Consider the following 20,721-nt stretch of genomic DNA (forward strand, 5'->3'; position numbering starts at 1 on the left):
GTAATAACGTCCACAAACTAGACGGATCACCCAAAAGGATGGTAACTCTTAAAGTCCAGATAATGGACGGACCAGTAATAACGTCCATAAGCTGGACGGATCATCCAAAAGGATGGTAACTCTTAAAGTCCAAATAATGGACGGATCAGTAATAACGTCCACAAGCTGGACGGATCGTCCTAAAATAATGATAACTCCTGAAGTCCAGACAATGGATGGACCAGAAATAACGTCCACGAAGCTGGACAAATCATCCTAAAAGGATGGTAACTACTAAGTCCAGACAATGGACTGGCCAGAAATAAACGCCCACAAAGCCGAATGGATCATCCTAGAAGGATGGCAACTCCTGAAGTCCAGAGAATGGATGGGTCAGAAATAACGTCCACAAGCTGGACGGATCATCCTAAAAAGATAGTAACTCTTTAAGTCCAGATAATGGATGGGCCAAAAATAACAACCACAAGATGGACGGATCATCCTAAAATGGTGATAAACTTTAAATACAATGACGGGCGGATAAGAAGCAAAGTCCACAAAACTGAACGGATCATCCCTAAAGGATGATAACTCTTAAAATCCAAGGGACTAAAAAAAAAAAGGCTAAACCCACGTACTAAACGGACCCTTCTAAACGAATGGTAATTCTGAAAGTCCCAAGAACGGACAAATCATCTTAAGGGGCGACGACCCTTGGGTAAACGGTTAATGGACAGATGAGTTGATTCCGCCAGACTGGACGGAAAGAAATCAAAAAAAAAAAAGAGAGAGAAAACGGGCGAAGCGCATAAACTGAACGGAGTTCATCTGATAACGTGAAATGTACTTTAAAATAAAATGAATGCATTTCACAAAAATAAAACAAAGGTCAACGGACCTTGCAGAATTTAGCAAACATACAAAACGGGTTATGTTCATAACACCCCAAAAACATGACGGGCATTAGAAATTGTTCTACACTTTAAAAAAAAAAAAAAAAAAAAAAGAAGCTAAGTTATTACAAATCATCTGCTGCAGTCTCCCTCTTTTCAACAGGATGGTCCTGAGCATCCTTAGCCTGGCTATCTGCAACAGTCTGATCTACAAGAGCTTCACGGAGAAGAACGTTCTCGTCAAAAAGAACGTCTGTATCTTCAGACTGAACGGGTTGAACAAGTGATGGCTCGTGGGTAGTGATGGCGGCGACGGATAGGTCTACCTCCGGGTGTAATGCCTTCGCCTGAAGAATGGCATCGTCAAAATCGTCGTTATAAGCAAGACTCAGTTCCGCAATCAGGGCGTCGGAGTCACGATACTCGCGTATCGTGACCTCCTTTGCCTGACAGACCTCATCGTCTGTCTCCACCAAAGCCTTCTTTAGACGGTCCGTTAGCTGGATACATTCGTCCCGAGCCGTCTCAGCCATCTTAAGTTTCTTCTCCTGGACGACCTTCCAGGCCTTAAGATCAAGCAGCTCGTTCTCCTGCGCCTTGGCTTTCTCACGAACCCGGCCAATGGTCGTCTTGTGGTTGAGATACCATCCCATCATGCCTTTCATCATGATCATGGCCTGAAGTACAACAAAAAGCATAAGTAAAATATCAAAGGCAACAAGAGGTGAATGGACGGACCATATGACAATGGAGGAGTTACCTGTGCAATATTGAAGAGGCCCGTCTCTCCTATAGCCTCCGTCGAGTGGTTCCCCAAGTCCTCGTAGTCGTCAGTAGTAATAATGGATGACAACCTCTCAAGGGCATACTTGGAGTCCTCACGAAGTAGGACAGGTGGCTTCTTCTAGCTACCGGACAGACCCGTCATTAGGCCCTTACCGGCACCGTGCTTGACTGGAGTGGCCAACTTATTCCCCCTGGCCATCAAGCCGACGACTGGCTCTAGGGGAATCTTGGGCTGTTTGGGTGGACGGTCACCCTTCGCGGGCAGTTTCCTCTTAAGATTTTGCTTGTTGGAGCCCGTCCCCATAGGATCCGTTCCAGCCACTTTGTTTTTTGCAGCTTGAAGTCTGATAGCTGCTCGCCTTTTAGCATCCTCCATCTCTAAAAGAGGTAGACGAATTAAATAATAATAATGATAATAAAAATAAATAAAAGGAAGGGTAACGGACTTACGTTGACGGGTTTGCTTCTCGTACTTAAGTGCCACTAGGGTTGGCTCGAGCCCGTCGCAATACCAATGAATGGTGTTGAGGTTGACGAGCTTAGCCCAGGTCCGTTCCTCGGGTTTTGTCTTTGCGAAAATTTTCTCAAGGAAGCTGAATTCCTCGAAAGTGATATGGGGACGCCGTCGAACTGCGCCAAAGAAGACGGACGTTAAAAACGCAATAAAAATTAAATAAACTACACTGAATCATTTCTATACGATGGGTCATACTAGATGGGTTTAAAACGCCCCAAACTGTGTCGAGGGGCATGAAGTCCGTCTCCCCTGGATGACACATTCAACTGTCCTTCGACGAAAAAATAGCAGCTCTTCCAGTCTCTATTTGAGTCTGGGGTTTCAAATATAACTTTTAGGACGAGGCTCCTAGGGACAAAGCTATACATGCCCCTAGATTTATCAATCTTGTCTGGACGGTAGCAGTGGAGGAACTCCCTTATCGTAAGCCTTCTCCTACTATTCGACATAGCTTCGTACAGAACCTCCATCACTATAAAAACCCTCCAGGTATTATGAGACACCTGGCTGACGGATATACCTAGGTATTTTAGGAGTTCACGATGCAATGAATTTAGTGGAAATCTTAGGCCGGCCTTGAGCACTTGTTCGTACACCCCTACTCCGTCCACTCCTTCATAATAGCATTTTTCTGACATATAGGGTAGATAGAGTGGGATGTGCTCTGGGATCTGGTAACGGGCCCTAAAGGTATTAACGTGAGGTTCTTTGATAGTGGATGTAAAGGCGTGTACCGTCCACTCTGGAAGCATGATGAACTCCCTAAGTCCATCAGCTCCCACGACGGATCTAACTATCGACTCTTCGTCGTCAGCTGAACCCTCTTGTATTTCAGTCATCTCCAGGCCCTCATTTGTTGAGGATGAGGAGGATGAGGATGGACTACTCTCCTCGCTCGGGGCGTCTTGGTTTTTGGGACCTGACGGGTATACCTCTTTGTAGTCTGCCCCGTCACGGACGACCGACTGATTACTCGACGCACTAGACATGGCCTACATGTAATGACAAAACCTAAGACTTTGATGGGTTTGGAAAGAACGACGGGGGCATAAAGTCTAAAAAAGAGAAGTAAAAAGTAAACAAAAATTAAAAGATGATGGATAGGAGATTGCTTACCAAAAATTCGTAGTGAGCAAGCTGTTACAGACGACGGGTATAAGAGTGAACGGAGTATTCTCTGACAGGTATGACGAACTCGCTCTAACAATTTTTTCCAGTAGCAAGTGGAAAAATGAGGGGCGGAGGGGTCGATATTTATAAAGGGTATGCACGGAAGACGAAACGACACCTCGTTCCAAAACAACAACCATTGAAGGGATGACACTTGGCACGACTCATAAATGTTACTCCTAATCTGACAATGTACGGAGGTAAGTTCATGGATCTAGGTATCATAGAAACATGATCGAGGTTTCAAAACTGTCACCCCACGGGTCCGTTATCTTATCTATGACGAACCCATCGGGTGAGGGAGCAACTGAAAGGATAGAAATATGGGCTAGGATGCCTAGTGTGAGTGGACGGGCTAATTATAGTCCGTGAGCCGAAAAAGAGACGAGCCTGTTATTCATGCAAGGCCTTACATGGACGGACCTGAAATGGACGGAGGGCAGAAGGATGGGCTGATCGGCCATGGGCCTGTTGGGCCTCTTAATGGGAATATTTTGGCCCATTCTCGAAAAGCCCTAAACAGAGTCCTAGTGCAAGGTGGATTCTAGAATTTTCATATATTGGTGAAGATCTTCCCTATAAGGAGAAGATCTGTCCACCACGTTTTGGATTCTAAAAAAGATGATTTCTACAAGGAAAGGACTTCGACTCCAAGCGAAAGAGGGAAAATTTTCGACTACTATAAAAGCCCCAATACTCTCACTAATCAAGGTACGTATTATTTACCCTCTCTAGCACTCTAGAGTTGTGAGAATATTTCTGACTTAACCTTCGAAGGGCATTTGGCTGGCACCACACCGGTGCTCTTTGATAGGTTTTCTTCATTGTATTGTGTAGGTTCACATTCGAGCGCGAAGGCATCGTGTGGCTTACTGGTGAATTTCTCAGCTTCATCATCATCAATGATGTTTCCATAGGTAGAAAATTCAGCACCTCCCATGAGTAATAACATTGATCACCAAAGCCAAATCCCCTTCAAAAACAACTCTGCAAAGCCCAATTTCAGCAGCAAATTGGACAGCTCTTCGACATGCCTAAGCTTCCATATCTGCCACTGAGTGAGAAACCGAGATGGACTGCAATAGAGCACCAATGACTTTCCCATGCCAATCACGAGCAATAATCTCAATACTAGCTATATTAGAAGCTTTGAAAACAGCTGCATCAAAGTTAAGCTTATAAGAATCCACATCTGGAGGGTGCCAATGTTTGCACATCAAATGGCAAAGTGATCATCAGTTCCACATCCTGTGCCACTAGAAAATCTTGGAGCAAGTTTCCTGCCAATGCACTAATGTTAGCAATAGGTTGCACGGGTCTACTAAAGTGGAGAGCATTCTTCCTATTCCACAAAAGCCAAGCCGAGATAGCAAAGATTTCCCTCCCAAAATCATCTTTAACCTGCAAAAACCGATTAGTTAGCTCACAAAAATCAGTTGGAGGAGGAAAGCATGCCATAAAAACATGCTTTGATGCATTTTTACATTGTAATCAAAATTAGGGCATGTTTGGTTTTAGCAAAAAATAGATGTACTCTGTATTTATTTTCAGCTTTTTTTGGGACCCATTACTAAAAAGCTTGTTTGGCTTTGTATTTATATTTTGTTTTTATTTTTATTATCCAAAAAAGTAGGATTTGAATACAAAAACTAAATACAACTTTTTGGTTTTTTCATTTTCTTGAAAATGAATATAATGACATTTTTGAAAAAAATAAAATCTGTAGGTCTCATTATCATTGACTTGTCACATCAAAGAACCCAAACTCACTCTCTCTCTCTCTCTCTCTCTCTCTCTCTCTCTCTCTCTCTCTCTCTCTCTCTCTCTCTCTCTCTCTCTCTCTCTCTCTCTCTCTCTCTCTCTCTCTCTCTCTCTCTCTCTCTCTCTCTCAGTGGTTATTAGGAAAAAAAGTGAAGCGGAAGACAAAATAAAAAATGATGCCAAACAAAAAAAATGTATGGGAACAAAAAATAAGTACCAAGATTTAAGTATAGAAAATGAGTCCTGAAAATGAATACAATCTCAATATAAATCAAACAAACCCTTAGTTACTAAGCTTGTATCTAAATAGTGAAGAGAGCTCAATTGACACCTCTTAATGTTTTGAAAAAAAAATGTTTAATATTCAAATATTTTTCCAAGCTGAATTGTGATGGTGCTTCTAAAAATAAATCAAAGAAAATAAAGAAAGAAAGCAAAATATAAAAGTACGTATAGAGGGTATTCATTTTATCAGCTCAATCACCGATTTACCATTGATAACCAAAACTTCAACTATAAGCTAGTGTGAGACAACAAATTGAGTAAACATCAACCATTTGAATTAGGTGTATGCACATCCATCCTCTTTACTTAGGTATTCTGACATCAGATGCCGTGCAAATCCTCCCTAATGTCTATTATGCTAATGAATTATTCATTTAGCTCCCATCATCGTAATCATTATTGTGGGGGTAGAATATGAGTCTGAGCCGAGAGCCAAAGGCCCAATAGATTATTTCTTGAAAGATGGACCTGGCCCAAAGGCGTGGGTGTGAATGAAGTGGTTTGGGGAATAAAAGACAACTCCTTGAGATAGATCCCATGGAGATCTGGGCTAACTTCCACTACCAAGGTAATGAGTAGAACCTTTCCTATAGCAAATACTACAAGAACCATGGATGATCAGTTCCCCTATGGACCGAGGTGACACCCTCTATCAAATTCACCTCGGGAAACACCATGAAGAGATAAGGACCACTAGAGCAGTCACCTCAACATTAATAAGGTGTTTCCACCTACTCTCTACCACATTAAATATTGACTGATTGGCTTGAACAGTAGAAACACCCCTAAGAATCCTATTTCATGATGAAAGAGTGGCAGAACAAAAGGGTGATGAGACAAGTATCTCTTAAATCCAACTGGGAACAGGTCAGGTGTGGAGAGATGAAAGGGGAAAATGCCTATAAAAAGAGGAGAGGTGCAACAAGAGAAGGGATTTAGAAAAATTAAGTAAGAAAGCTTAGAGAAGAACGAGAGAGAGAGAGAGAGAGAGAGAGAGAGAGAGAGAGAGAGAGAGAGAGAGTAGGTTGCAAATCCAAGAGCCCCTCTACCTAATATTAATATCTTCTACAGGTAATTAGCTAGCAAAATTTATTTTTATGTTTTGATACATACCAAAAGCAACCAAACAGGAAACTCATTATGCTTGATTGACTTTGCATATGCTAATATTTCCACTTAAAAGGTGGATTTTCCCTGTTAAGGCTGCTAATGCGAATCCGCTATTAAACAAATCATATGAGTCCCAATGTCTTGTCTCATTTTCGGTGGAGATCCCATAATTTAATTTTTAATACTATGTGTCACTAAATGACATTGGCATTATTTCCTATATATATATATATAGTGTCAACTAGCTAGATTGTATATATACAAAACACCACAAAAAATGAAGCTTGTAGTGATGTTCTTGGTTATAATGGTCGTGAGCTCTTCTTGCTTGGCAGTGCCGATGAGAGGTATGTTGGGTGGTATATATGGACAAGAGCAGCTATACCATGCTCAGAATAGAAAGGCAATGGAAGATAGTAAAGAAGAGAGCAAAGTTGAGTACCCAGATAGCAGCATCAACAACCACCATAACATACCTAGACAGAATTTCAATAGTGGGGATGGCTCTTCTCAAGGAGAAAATGGTTATAGTAATGAAGGTGGAAGTGGGTAACAATACTTGGCCATGAACTTGGAGTATTTGATGTGAATAGAGCGTTGATATATCTATATATCTAAATGGTTGTCAGTAGTTTTGTGTTTGTTTCTGATGGCTTGTAAGGTCTCGTACGTATTATTAGTTTCCTTATATAGCTTGCAGAGTTTGTGATAATAGTCTTGGTTTTTGTTGGGGTTCATGGAAAGTTCTAAATCTTTATCTCTAGCAGTCCCTCAACACTTCAAGTGTCATGATAATGTATATTGCAGTATAGGAACGTTAGGATCCAAATTGAAGCGTATGTTCAGTACTATCGTGATATCGTATGTAAAATATATTAAGTTTGACTAAAGATCTCACTTAGTCTTGGTTTTGTTGGTGTTCAAGAAAAGTTCTGAATCATTCTCTCCAAAAAGTCCCTAACACTTGGGTTATAAATAAACTAAATTGTTTATGAACCATTCGTGTTCAACCGGGGGGAAAGATTTGTTTATGTTTGTTTATTTAGCAAATAAGTCAAGCTCAAGTTCAAGTTTAAGCTCAACTATTAAACGAGCCAAGCTTAAACATAATGATGTGTTTGTGAACAAGCTTGTAAATATGATGAGACTCAATTTAAATATGAATTTTACTAATGTGTGCCATAAGGGCACATAATAGTAAACCAATTTTGGAAAAAGTTTATAAGAAATTGAAAAACTTTTGACAATTTTTTCAAATCCCAATAAAACTTTTTCAAAAATAAATTTGTTAATGTGTGCCATAAGGGCACACATTAACCGGACCCATTAAACATATATATATATATATATATATTTATATATAAAAAATATCATACTTTTATATGTATACTTGTCTAAAAATATCTTATACAAAGTTAAAATTAGATTATATAAGTTTGTTAATAGATTCATATGATATCAAATTATTATTTTTAGTTTATTATAAAACCAATTTATAGTAAAAATTCATAGATTTGTGAAGAGATAAAAAATTTTAGTTATGGCTTTACTATAAATAGAAAAAGAATAAGTTAATCAACTCGCTCATGAAAAAACTTGAGCTTATTTGACGAGAAAATCAACTAAGCTTGAACATATTATCTTGTCTCAGCTTGTTTATAGCCTACTTAGGTATCATAATAATGTATATTTCATTGTAAGATTAGTAGGGATGAAATCTACTAATGGATGGAAGCCGGTTTTGCATATTGTGCCATATCACCTCTTTAGGTGGGGGTGGGCTTCGCATATTTAATCTTTTTTTATATAAGTTATATTCCTAATTTATTTAGATATTTTATTACTATTCCTCAAAGCTCTCTCCCTCTCTCATTAATGTCAAAACTATCTCATTAAAAATGACAAAATACCTCCAACTCATCCCGGCTCCAATTACCTCATTTTAGCCCCACGAGGTTTTCCTGCCACAAAAAGGAAGGAAACAAGGAGGGGAGCACCTCTAATCCAACTCCATCCCGCTTTATTGCAATCCCTACGATTGAGAAACTTTGAATTACGGTCTCAATCGAAGTGCCTGTGCAACTTATTTGTTGTTTACATAAGAATTGAATTTGGACAAAGCATAACAATACTGCATCTTATCTTTTCTGTCCTTATAAAAACTGTGCAAAAGATACTCTTTAATGCAGCTAGGGAAGAAACTTCCAAGGTTTTAGATGTCATGTTCCTATCCATTTCCTCTGATGGTAATTCCCAAACCAATACGAATGGTATTCGGCCAAAAAAGGAGAAAGACAAACAAATAAGTACAAATGGTGACAATCCCAAAATCTCAATTTCCTCATTCAACCCAAGGCCCCTACCACTTGTTACATAGTAAGTATGAATCACCCAAAATCAAATTAATTAACATTTCAATATAACAGAATAAAGAGAGAACTTCCAATGTTTTAATCTCTACTTAAAGTTCTTGCTATGTGTAACTCTAAAGATGGATATTACATAGCAAACCCAACAAAACACCTGAAAATCCTCCCATCACTTTCTCCACAGAAAATCCCAACTCAACCACCACACCCATCAACTAAAAGTCTAAAACTAACTAGCAGAAAGCCTTAAAACTCCAAAAATGGCAGATTCATCATCAGCGATAATAATTCTAAATCAGAGAAAAAGACTTTTTACATAATCGAACCTTTAAACCAAGGACATTACATAGCTTAAGAACATCAGGCAATGCATGGGGTTTCGAATTGTCAAAGATAAACTACTAATGTTTAAGCATATCAGTTAGTTGCTAGCATCTATTACAAAGGAAATTTTTGACACTTTTGCAACATACATCACATTCTCTAACCAGAGTTTTGAGAAGATCCGAGAATTAGATGTTTATGTGCAGAGCATAGCTAACAAGATTTGTAATCCAAAATGCAGATTTTTACAGCTAAAAATTAATTTAATATTCCTGACTATTGCTTTACTGCAGATGGCGAAATGGTCCTTCAAGTACAGTTCTTCCTACGTACAGTTCTTCCTCCACCAAGATTAGATGGTGCACCTTTACTTGGCCCAGGAAGCATGAGAGGGGCAACTTGACCAAGACTTGATTTCTTTGACATGCGCACCCTTGGATATGGATGAATTTTGGCTAGTTCACGGACTCGTTTTAGCAAAGAAGTTGGTAAGGGACGCAAGGCATGCTCCTGCTTCTGCTCAACCTGCATTTGCCATAAAATTAACGTTATTATTGATTGTACCAAAACAAGCCCAGATGACATTTGCAACTTAAAATGAAGAACAAATGTGCTTTTATTACAGTGATTCAGCATAAAATCCATGAAGCACTAGAATAGTTGTAATATAGTATATATCATAACAAGTTTAACTAACTCTTTGCAAACAAAAGAAAATAAGAGAGCTAACCCCTTTTTTGCTTGCTTTTTGTGCACCGCTAGCTCTCAAAAGATTTCGCCATTTGTCCTGCAGAGTCATGGATGGTAAGCGAAATTTCATGTTTAAATACAACTGCTTAATTAGAAAAGGCATTGTAAAATACCCTGAGATCAATAGGAGTGCGATAAGCAGATGCTGAAAACAGGTTCCTCTTTATATCAGTCCATCGGCCTATTCCATGATCAGAAATACCATCAACCAACTTCATCACCTCGGAAAGGGTCCACATCCTTTGATGCTTTCTCCGATCATGCTTTTTAGATTTTTTCTTTGTGACACGGTCATCTTCAGACTCAGATGAGAGAGGTTCCTCATCAGATTCAGGCGCCTGCACATGATCATATATACAATTTAATATTTGATATTCTCAAACTACAGCAGCACATGATCTTGTCACCAAACCTCAGCATTTCAAGCAAAACAAACTTCCCGTGCAAGGATGGAAAAGAACAGAAAACTTACCTATCATTGAATATGGAAAAAGATCAATTTTCCCCTGAAAATTTCAGTTATATCCGTTTTGATAGACAAAGGACAATTTCATCAATAAGGTACAACCAAAAACAAATCAGTCTACAAGAATCAAAATATTTATGGATGTATGCCAGGCATAAAATATGCCTGATGGCAAATGTCCTTTTTTATTTTATTTTTTACTGATAAGTAATGCACACCTAGTGGGTTTTGAACCCACAACCTCACCCTCCACTCACTTTCGTGAGAGGATGTACCATTTGAGCTAGAGCTCATTGGTGGCTAATGACAAATGTCAGGATGCAGATCCCTCTGAAATGCAACAACAAAATCCTGACTGAAAATGTTAAATATATCATAAGACCCTCAGGCTCTCATCTCGGAGGGCCACATTGCACCTGGCCAGTACAAATGACTAATTAAAACCATAGCCCCTTGGCTGCTAACTGCTAACATCTTGATATAAAAAAATAAAAAAATAATAAAAATAAAAAAATAAATAAAAAGAGAAAGTAATCTGAAACTGAATATATTTTTACCATTTCAAAAATATACTCCAAAGACAGTTATTGTAATTTTGTTTTACAAAAGATTGGACATGTTTCAACTCAACTAAGCCATGGAAACATGTGAGCGTGTTTATAAGCCTGCGCACACACATATTGGGGGAGAGGGGTTTGAGTTCAATGAAGCCTCTAAATTACCGGAAGAAATGAGAGGATGTGATGGGTTAGGACCTCCTTACCAAAATTGGCGCCTGTTTTGTCGCTTGTTTCTTTGGCCGTCCCCTCCGTGCCCGAACTTCAGACACTGACTGAATACTAGTAACACGCAAAGGTTTCTCCCCATGAACTACTGTTAATGCTCTACGTCTCACATTATGAAGTTCACTATGAGATCTAACCTTCAGACTTGTATCTTTTGTAGCAGCAGCCAAATATTTTTCTCTTCCCTTCAAACATTTCGGTTTTTTATTTGAAACTTCTTCAATGTACCTCCTAGTAGGCTTACGCAATCTCTTCTCTCTAAGAACTCCACCAATCTTGCTTGCTTCTAAAAAGCTCTTATCGTCATTATCAAAGTCATCAAATTTACTTAATTCAAGTGAAGCAAGGTCTTCAGCTGGTGTTTGACATCCACATTTGCTCCTGAAGCCACCATGTAACTCACAGGTTAATGCCTTGTTAATAGTACCATTCTTGCATTCAGATGTTGGAATAGTCACTGCTGATGACTCTGAAATCCCTACAGCACCATTACTACTTCCACTTAATCCAGGAGACTGACTCTCCGAGCTTGAGTTTCCCACATATGATCCCACACGAGGACCAGAAATCAATTCAACTTTCTCAAATTCAATGTCTGTTCTTGCAGAGAAAAGGCGAGAAAGTATCACATTGACTGTAATCTAATCAAGTTACAATAGCAGATTAGCAAACGTGACGTCATAAAAATTTACCCAGAAGAAAATCTTCACATGCATTGGAGAGACCATGTGTCGCTTCCAGATCATCCACTTCCTCAACTTCATCCAGAAATCCATCAAGAACCTACTAAAACATTAATCAGAGATCAATCACAAACATTTTTTTTTTTTATGTTGCTCATTTATTAGCAGCATCAAAACAGTTCTAGAAGTGCATAGTTCTCAAAAGGGGATGAAAATTCAAATTCAAGCAAGCCAGAACTGATGGATGACTTTTGTAAAGAAAATTTGAGTGTATTCTTCTGGTAAGTAATTAATTTAAAAAGTGCCAAAATGAGGAACAACCAATTACGTAGAAGTATACACTTTTTTTTTTTTTTTGGTTGACAGAATAAAAGGGGTGCTTGCGCATGTGGTCATTGTCCCCCACCCACTTAAACCCTATTCTTATATGGCGTGCAACCGCCCAAGCAATAATGGGGCTTGCCACTACTCAAACTTCCTACCACTAAGCCATGCCCTCGAGTGGTACATAGAAGTATTCACAAGGTAAAAGAAAATCATACAGGATAATAAATGTGTCATGATGTATAAATATGCACAAAAACAGATACGTACTTCAAGTTGTAAATCTTCTCCTTCCTGAGTAGTATTAGAATCCAACCCACCTTGAGATGAATAAAATATTCACCAGTATTAGCATGATAAACAAAGTAAACAGGAAAAGCAGATAACATGCAAATACCCAGAAAGCTAAAATTGTCAAGGAAAAAGTGAACACCAGATGTACAGCTCTTGGGTTAACCTACGTAAATGTATCAAATTATCTCTAAGTACAGATATCCTGGATATCTGCGTCAAACATTAAAATTCTTTTTTTTTTTATAAGATGTGTGTGTCAAACATTAGAATCCCTTAATGCACTCTGATTTGACTGTGCAAGTATGTATTCCAATTAGGGCTGTAAATGAATCAAGGTATTTATGAACAACTTGTGATCAGCTTGAACAACTTGTTTTTGTTCATTTATTTAGCAATGAGCTAAGGTCAAGCCTAGGTTTAAGCTTGGTTATTAAATGAGCCAAGCTCAAACTTAATAACACGTATGAGTATGAGGCTCATTTTGAGTATATTATAATATTATATGTTTATCTTCATTTATTTATCAAAAAATATATTGAGAGAGAGAGGGAGTTTGAGATTGGCTTATGTAATTTTGTAAATAAGTTAAACAGTAGTTTGTAGTTTTACTGATACTAGGTTGGTGAATCTAATTCTTATAAGTTGATTGCCAATGAGATCTAACTCAACCAACACCTCCTCCCTTTATATATGCTTGGTGGAGGATGGGGTCGTGGGTTCAAGATTCACTAACTTATTAATAAATAAATAAAATAAAAAGTTCATAAATGAAAATCATTCTATCTAATTAACTCAAATAATATAATTTCAACTATAATTTAGTTGGTAATTATTAGCATGGATTTGTAAAGGCGTAAACCATTTTAGCCACAATGTTTACCATACATAGGAGAAAGATAAGTTAATCAAGTAACTCATGAACAAGCCTTGTTAGACAAGAAAATGAACCAAGCTTGAATATGTAATCTAACTTAATGATGAGCTCAAGTAAAAATTAATAAACCAATCCTGAACATGATTCAGCTTGGCTCATTTACAGATATTAATATCCCCACTCAATACAGTGTCAAAATTTCACTAGTAATTTCTCAGAGACAGAAAACACCCAACCATGAAACAACATAATCATAAAAAATAATGGAGGGAAATGTAAGTCCAAATTTAAAGATTACATAGTGATCAAAATTAATGTTAAAAAAATTTAAAAATTAAATTCCCTGCAATGCTGTTTGTGTGTGACAACCTAGGTGCATACTACAGACACAGTGAATCATTCCCACAAAAATCTGTTTCAAACTTTTTGAGGAAGTGCTGAAACCTCTATGAAACTCATGTCCAACATCTTTTTGAGTAACGTATGTATAGGTGTTCTCACATTCTTTTTTTTACTTCTGCAATATTTAGGTAATCTTCAGCCACAACAGGTTGGGATGATATCATGAGAGAGAAAAAAAGGGAGGGGGAGGGGGATTCAGTCTGTTCAACAAAGTTTATGAACCCAAGAAAATATTCCAAATTTACTCACGATAATCATGATGGATTAGACAGAGAGGGTGTTATCAAGCATTCCTGAAACTTCTATCTTCTCCCCTTTATCTAAACAAGTGGACCATGACATACATTCTTTCAAAGATAAAAGCAACAGCAAGGAGCAAGCTGACAAGTCATTAGAGTATTACCACTATTTGTTCTTAGTCCATACTCAAATCCACAGGAGAAATCATCCATTTGCAAGCCTTTTCCCAGATTCTCCCCACCAAAGCTTAGGACACCATCTACTGAAACATGCTCATTTTTTGGTTCCGCAAGTAAGTTCTCAACTTCAATCGCTTCATCTTCTAAAGCAGAAACAAATGATTCTTCTTTTTTTACCTACAAAGGGAACAACAAAAGGATGTTTGTAAAGGACAATGTCACAAGAGACAGTTAAGGAAAGGTCAAGGTACAGACAGGCATATTCTATGGCAGGAATTACATAAACTGACTTTATGGAAACAATTTTTTCCATTAGTAACTTTAAGAAAACATTTTAAAAATATGTAATATGAACTGGGACATGCATCATACAAAACATGCAAACATCTTAAGGCCCAAATACTCTTATTTTATGCCACTATCATGCAAACAGATAAGTTCAAAAAAAAAATTCCATGCTCATGAAAACTCTCACACTCCTCACTTCAACTTTTTAAGAATTTTTTTTTTGATAAATAATAAACTTTGTTGAAATATGATAAAAGAAAATACAGAGAAAACAAGGCACACAAGCAGTGCACAAAGAGGTTTCTTTTGAATTGCGTGAAACAGTGTTTTGTATGTTTGGTCAGAAAGTCAGAAACACACTAACCACAATCCCTTGCCATTATCCTACCAGATCCTAATCCCTTTTTATTTTCTTTTTTTGATCACTCAGCTCCTAATCATATTTATGCTACTTACGTAAATTTTTACTTGAATCCCTTATTAAAGTACTGGATCTTACATATGATGCAGAACCAAAGTTTCCTACGACATTTCATTTAAAAAACAAAAAAGCTTCCTAAAACATTCAAAGAGAATTAGACTCAATTGCTTTAAATATTTTCAAGTTTAACCAGCTGGGATAAAAACTGAACAGATTTTCTACTATTTTGCTTACCACTTATAATGAGTTAAAGAAAACCCCTTTTTATGCTTAAATATTAGACTCATCTCTTTCTTTTCTTTTCTTTTTTTCTTTTAATAACTTCGATACTCTCAATTTTCTGCCTAGTTGCTTTACCTAATCTTAAGTTTGTTAATTTTAACATATTTGCCAATGAGCTCTGGCTCAAATGGAACTTCGTTTTCTCCAAGTATGGGGGGACAATGATGCTGTGGGTTCTAACCCAACTGGTTACATGTGTAACTAACAGAGAAGGAAATATATTCATTTCAAAAGCACAAACATCATATGATGTTATCATGACTCCACACATGAAAAATGTCATGACCAGAAAGATATAAGACTCCATCGTTTAAAAATTGTTAAAAGTTTGATCAGCTTGGGTGAAATTATTGACCAGATTTTCTAGTATTTTTCCTACCAATTGTAATGAGTTGAATGAAAACGCTTTATATTAAACATCACATACTTTAGTTTGACAAACTCATTTCTTTGCCTAGTTGCTTTCCCTAATCTTAAGTTTCTTACTTTTTGAAGTTTTCCATTTTACAATAATGACTCTGCACAATCTAATAAAATAGTAATGTATGTAAATCCTTTCCTCGCAAGTTGCAATGTTGAAAGAAGAAAAAAACACAAGTCATTCCTAATTAAAAACATGAATTGTTGGATTGTTGGCAACCTCTGGCATAATAATAAAAGCAACACCCAGTAAGATATTCTCACCCTCTGGCATTTCATGTTGGCAACCTTCTTATGAAAATGTACTTTTTTATCCATATCATTTATCCTCTTAAGCTTGAAATGACAGTTTCAATGATGCATCAGTTGGCTCATTGTACCTAGCACATACAGGAAAAGACATTAGTAAAAATTATCGTCGTGGCCATCAGAAAACGCCCAAGTAGACAAACTATACAGATTCAGGTCAATCATAAAACTTTTTTTTTTTTTTAATAAGTAGATTCAGGTCAATCATAAACAATTAAAAGTGACCAAAAAAAATTAAAATGAGAATAAAGCACCACAGAATTACTAGAAGAAAATAGCTTTATAAAAAGGTGACATTAGGGGTAAAAGGAAATACTTTAAGATCCTCATAAACGAAGGAAAAGCATATTTGCATTCATCTCTTCTAATATTACATATGACATAAGAGTATACTTTCCGATATTCTAATCCTATTTGCGCATTTTTCCTAATCTGCAGAGTTGTAAGGTACAATAACAAAGAGTATGAAGGAATAGTCATAACAAATGGCCAAACATAACACATAATTACTTATTCCCATTTATGAGTAGATAACCTCTTATGCATCATAATTCTCAAAGTTTAGATATTAGTTTCCTCAAGTAGGAACTAGGTGAAACATTTATTTGGCCCTTTAAGAATTGAAGTCCTGGCCCAACTTCTACTCCCCCCCTTTTGCAATATTGTGCTTACAAAGTTGCGCTACAGCCTAAAAGCCTAAAGTATTTCTGACCAACATTTAACATCCCATGTTCAGATCTATCATCGGCATCTTCCTAAATCATCAAACCATCATTTTTTTTACAAGTAGGTTTTGACCCCATAGGGAGGGAAAGGAGAGATTCAGGATATTGACATCCACTTCTTGAAGCATGATCCCCAACAAACCGTGCTACCCCTTATAACCATTGCTGTTACTAGTGTATATCTCAACATTTTTTTTATTTAAAAAAACTCTCATATTACAAGTTCAATCCACCACAAAGTCTCCATGAATTTCCGAGGCCACTCATGGGCAGGGAGTGGAATAGCGTAGCCAAAGGCCGGGACACCACTCCATATATATATTGACCAAGGATCGATTCTAGAATTTTGTGTCTATTTTCATCATTTATTCTGATCACTCCCATGCCCTCTAATGTCACTGTTAATGACAATATCTTTTCAAGAATGGGGTATCCCCACCATGAAAAAATTTGCTCATGAATTTATATAACTACAAGATGGACCAGAAGCAACCATCTGCATTAATATGCAATACTCATATAATCACAAAAGTAATTAATCAATAAATTTTAAACCAAAATGAAAAATCAAAAAATTTCATAAGTGGGAAAAAAGAAAAAGAAAATCAATTTAAATAAAAAAGAAAAGAAAAGAAAAGAAATCTAAAGAAGATAAATCATCTAATACTATAATCTTCATGATCTAGGACCACACAGACAAGCAAATCATTTAGGGCCATACACACATTTAAAAAAAATTAAATTTAAAAATAATGAAAAAAACAACAGCGTGAGAGCTGTACCCGAACTGTTTACCTTAGCTTAGTCAAAGGTGTTTATTTTAATAAAAATTATAAAATTAAAAAAAAAAAAATAAAAAAAAAAAAAAAAAAAAAAAAAGCAGAGTTAGAGAGAGAGAGAGAGAGAGAGAGAGAGAGAGAGAGAAAGAGATCTAACCTGTGAGTGAGCGATGGAGAGAGTGAGAGAGAAATTCGAGCGAATGTTCGAAACCGAAAAGCCTTAAAACCGCCAAAAAGCGACACGAAACGAGGGATGATAATATAGACGAATTGGAAAAACCAACAAGAAAAAAAAAATGGATGGGTGCGTTTTCTTTCTCTCTTTCTCTTTCTTTATTCGATGGAATCGAAATGTTTTTTCTCCCTGTGTTTTTTTTTTTTTTTTTATTTATTTATAGTATTTTAGTATTTTTCGACCTAATTCAACAAATTTATTTGACACACACAGACACAGTTGAGTTCGTGACCTAATTTCGCGTTTGTGAAATGAATGTGATTTATAAGAGAGAGCGAGTGAGGTAAGCCACGTGGTAAACATTTAATAAAGAGCGTTACTTCTTGTTTTTTTACTGTATACTCAGTCTTCACTTTGCTCGTAGTCCACGTTAGTGAACAAAATTACGCAGTATGGTAAAAATTTTTATAATTGTATAAGATATTTAAAATTTAATCTCCGTCAATATAAAAAATTAATTAATATTTTAATCGAATGATAAAAATTTATCATCAGAAATGAATATCAGAAGTTAAAGGCTCGTTTATTATAGGTATTTAAATAAGTGTCCGGTTAATATGTGCCTTTAGAGTACACATTAACAAATCAATTTTTGAAAAAATTTTGGGTAAAATATCATTTTCGTCCCTAAACTATCATAAAAGTTCGTTTTTCGTCCCTAAACTTTCAAAAGTTCTATTTTCATCCCTAAACTATCACAAAAGTTCGTTTTTTGTCCCTAAACTTTCAAAAGTTCTATTTTCATCCCTAAATTATCACAAAAGTTCATTTTTCGTCCCTAAACTTTCAAAAGTTTTATTTTCGTCCCTAAACTTTTCCAAACGTATTGATTTTCGTCCCTCCCACATCAGCACTCTGTCAAGCCACGTCAGCACTCCATCAGAACTTTTGAAAGTTTAGGGACGAAAAACTAATTTTTGTGATAGTTTAGGGACGAAAATGATATTTTACCCAAAAATTTTTATTGAAAATTGAAAAAGTTGTCAAAGTTTTTTCAATTCTTGATAAACTTTTTCCAAAATTGGTTTACTATTGTGTGTCCTTAGGGTACACATTAATAAAATCCTTTAAATAAAAGCTTTTAGTATTTAAATAAGATTATACATATATTTTCACACACTTTTTCACTTACACATATTTTTTTAAAATACAAATAATACAAATAAATATAGATTTTTGACGGTCGTTAAATTATTAGCGTGCACCGTCAAAAGGGCTGCGATGATGATGATGCGTGGCACCAGATCCGGGGGATAATTCCTTATCGTGTCTTTAGTCATTTATTAATTTTTTTTTTAATTTTGATTTTGATTTTTTCAGTTTTAACCATTTATTTTAGGCTAGGCTCTAGGCTACATATATAGCCCACAGGTTAGTTCAGGTTAGCTCCCTGGCTGAATCGCCAGCTTTGTTGTTATCGATAAATTTATATCCTACTACTGTACTCTTAAGTCTTAAATACAAAAAAATGGTTGTATTTTCTTTTTCTTTTTTTCTTATACATTTATACAATTTTTAAATACAACAATTTTTTTTCCCAACTTAGCTTATAAATTACAAAGTATACTTCTAAAATTTAGGATTATTTAGATTTTACATCCTAAAATTTACATGTATTAGTAAAAGTAGCCCACCATTTTGTTGATGTGGCAAAAAAAAACTATAGATTAAACTCTAAATGTCACTTGGCAGCCATGTAAATAAATCTACTAACGAAGTGGTTGTCTTTTCCAACGGAGATAAACTTTATAGTGTAAAATCTAAATAATCTCAAAGTTTAGGGGTGTAAGTGAATTCTAACTAATTCAATTGGTAAAATATATTGTCATCAAGCAAAGAATCTGGGTTCAAACTTACCTACACCAAAAATCAATTAGTGAACATACATCATATATTAAATTTATATTTTATTTGTCAAATTTTTTTTAATAATATTAGGAGATCTAAGTTTCAAATTCCATCTATACTAAAAATAATTGAGTATCATAATCTAATGATAAAAAACAATTATTATAAAATCTCCTATTAAAATTCTATCTTATATATTTAAGGAAAAACACCAACAACAACAATGCTTCATCTATTAATCCACATCTAGCTTGAATAGGAAAGTACTTAACTTATATAACATTTTTTTTTTTATACAAGATAAAAATTCTACTCTAACTAAATTTAAGTGTATACATGTGTGAAATTCTCATATGAAGACTTCAATCGCAGTATTTGCCCTTCACATCTCACAAACACTTATAGAGTGACTATCGAGCCAAGGGTGCGCAGTGGTAAATTATATAACGTCTAACCACAAGTAATTATATGCTACTATATTTAGAGTTTTGATTTAATTGAGTGCGGTAAAATATAAAATTTTCACATCCATGCTTCTTTGCCAAATTAGGAATGCAAATAAAAACATTGGTGTATAGTAGATTCCTGACGCGTGGCTAAACTAGGGACGAGCATGAGTTCACATGATTCACCGACTAAAAGCTTTCATAATCCAGACTGGCTATACAACAAAAGTGTGGACTTGGGGTTGGAGGGGCCATTTCCCAAGTTTTGAAATTACTCAAATGGTCCGATTTCAATACATAATAATTAGTGATCAATAAATATCAGCAATTATTATTATTATTATATATGTACATAGTAGAAAAGGTAGAGTTAGAACTTTGACTGTAAGATACCATAAAATGGGTTAACCTTGTGTTTAATGTACTGAAGCATTGAACACAAGACGTGTCCCTATAAAATATGCTATTAACATTAGGCTTTTTCTAAACTCCACCTCAACATGTGCCAATATGATCCCAAGATGAAATTTCTAATTACACAACTAAAGAAAAACCTTAAATAAAATCTCTGTATGTGATAGATTAATGAACAACTAATTTAGAATGTATACAACTTTAGAAAGTCTCACTTTTTTCTAGTTTCTTTACTTATTTTTTGAAACAAAATAAATCAATAAAAATAAGTTATACCAAATACATATGCAATTTTTTTATAAAGAAAATGAAAAAAAAAAAAATCAAAGATTGTACAATTAAATTAGTATTTTGTAAGATACC

At 35.9% G+C, this 20,721-nt stretch overlaps 1 protein-coding gene across 1 annotated transcript; it reads right to left on the bottom strand.

Moving 5' to 3' along the window:
• Positions 1-9,230: 9,230 nt before the first annotated feature.
• On the bottom strand, positions 9,231-17,860 carry LOC112012643 (uncharacterized). Its single transcript, XM_065776310.1, has 9 exons — positions 17,573-17,860; positions 15,867-15,982; positions 14,176-14,368; positions 12,473-12,522; positions 11,888-11,978; positions 11,174-11,790; positions 10,058-10,282; positions 9,925-9,981; positions 9,231-9,719 (listed from the first exon to the last, which is right to left on the bottom strand). Exons 2-9 carry the CDS (start codon positions 15,918-15,920, stop codon positions 9,504-9,506), a joined length of 1,503 nt encoding a protein of 500 aa, XP_065632382.1. The 5' UTR covers positions 15,921-15,982; positions 17,573-17,860; the 3' UTR covers positions 9,231-9,503.
• Positions 17,861-20,721: the final 2,861 nt, after the last annotated feature.

The sequence above is a fragment of the Quercus suber genome, unplaced genomic scaffold (genome assembly GCF_002906115.3).
Source record: "Quercus suber isolate HL8 unplaced genomic scaffold, Cork oak 2.0 scaffold_132, whole genome shotgun sequence".
Classification (NCBI taxonomy): Eukaryota; Viridiplantae; Streptophyta; class Magnoliopsida; order Fagales; family Fagaceae; genus Quercus; species Quercus suber.

What these genes read in the sequence shown, in the direction of transcription:
- LOC112012643 (XM_065776310.1), bottom strand. Translation starts at nt 15,920, where the DNA reads ATGGATAAAAAAGTACATTTTCATAAGAAGGTTGCCAACATGAAATGC. An exon ending in CAAAACAGGCGCCAATTTTG is followed by an intron (nt 10,283 to 11,173) that starts GTAAGGAGGTCC and finishes GATCATGTGCAG; the next exon opens with GCGCCTGAATCTGATGAGGA. An exon ending in GCACTCCTATTGATCTCAGG is followed by an intron (nt 9,982 to 10,057) that starts GTATTTTACAAT and finishes ATGACTCTGCAG; the next exon opens with GACAAATGGCGAAATCTTTT.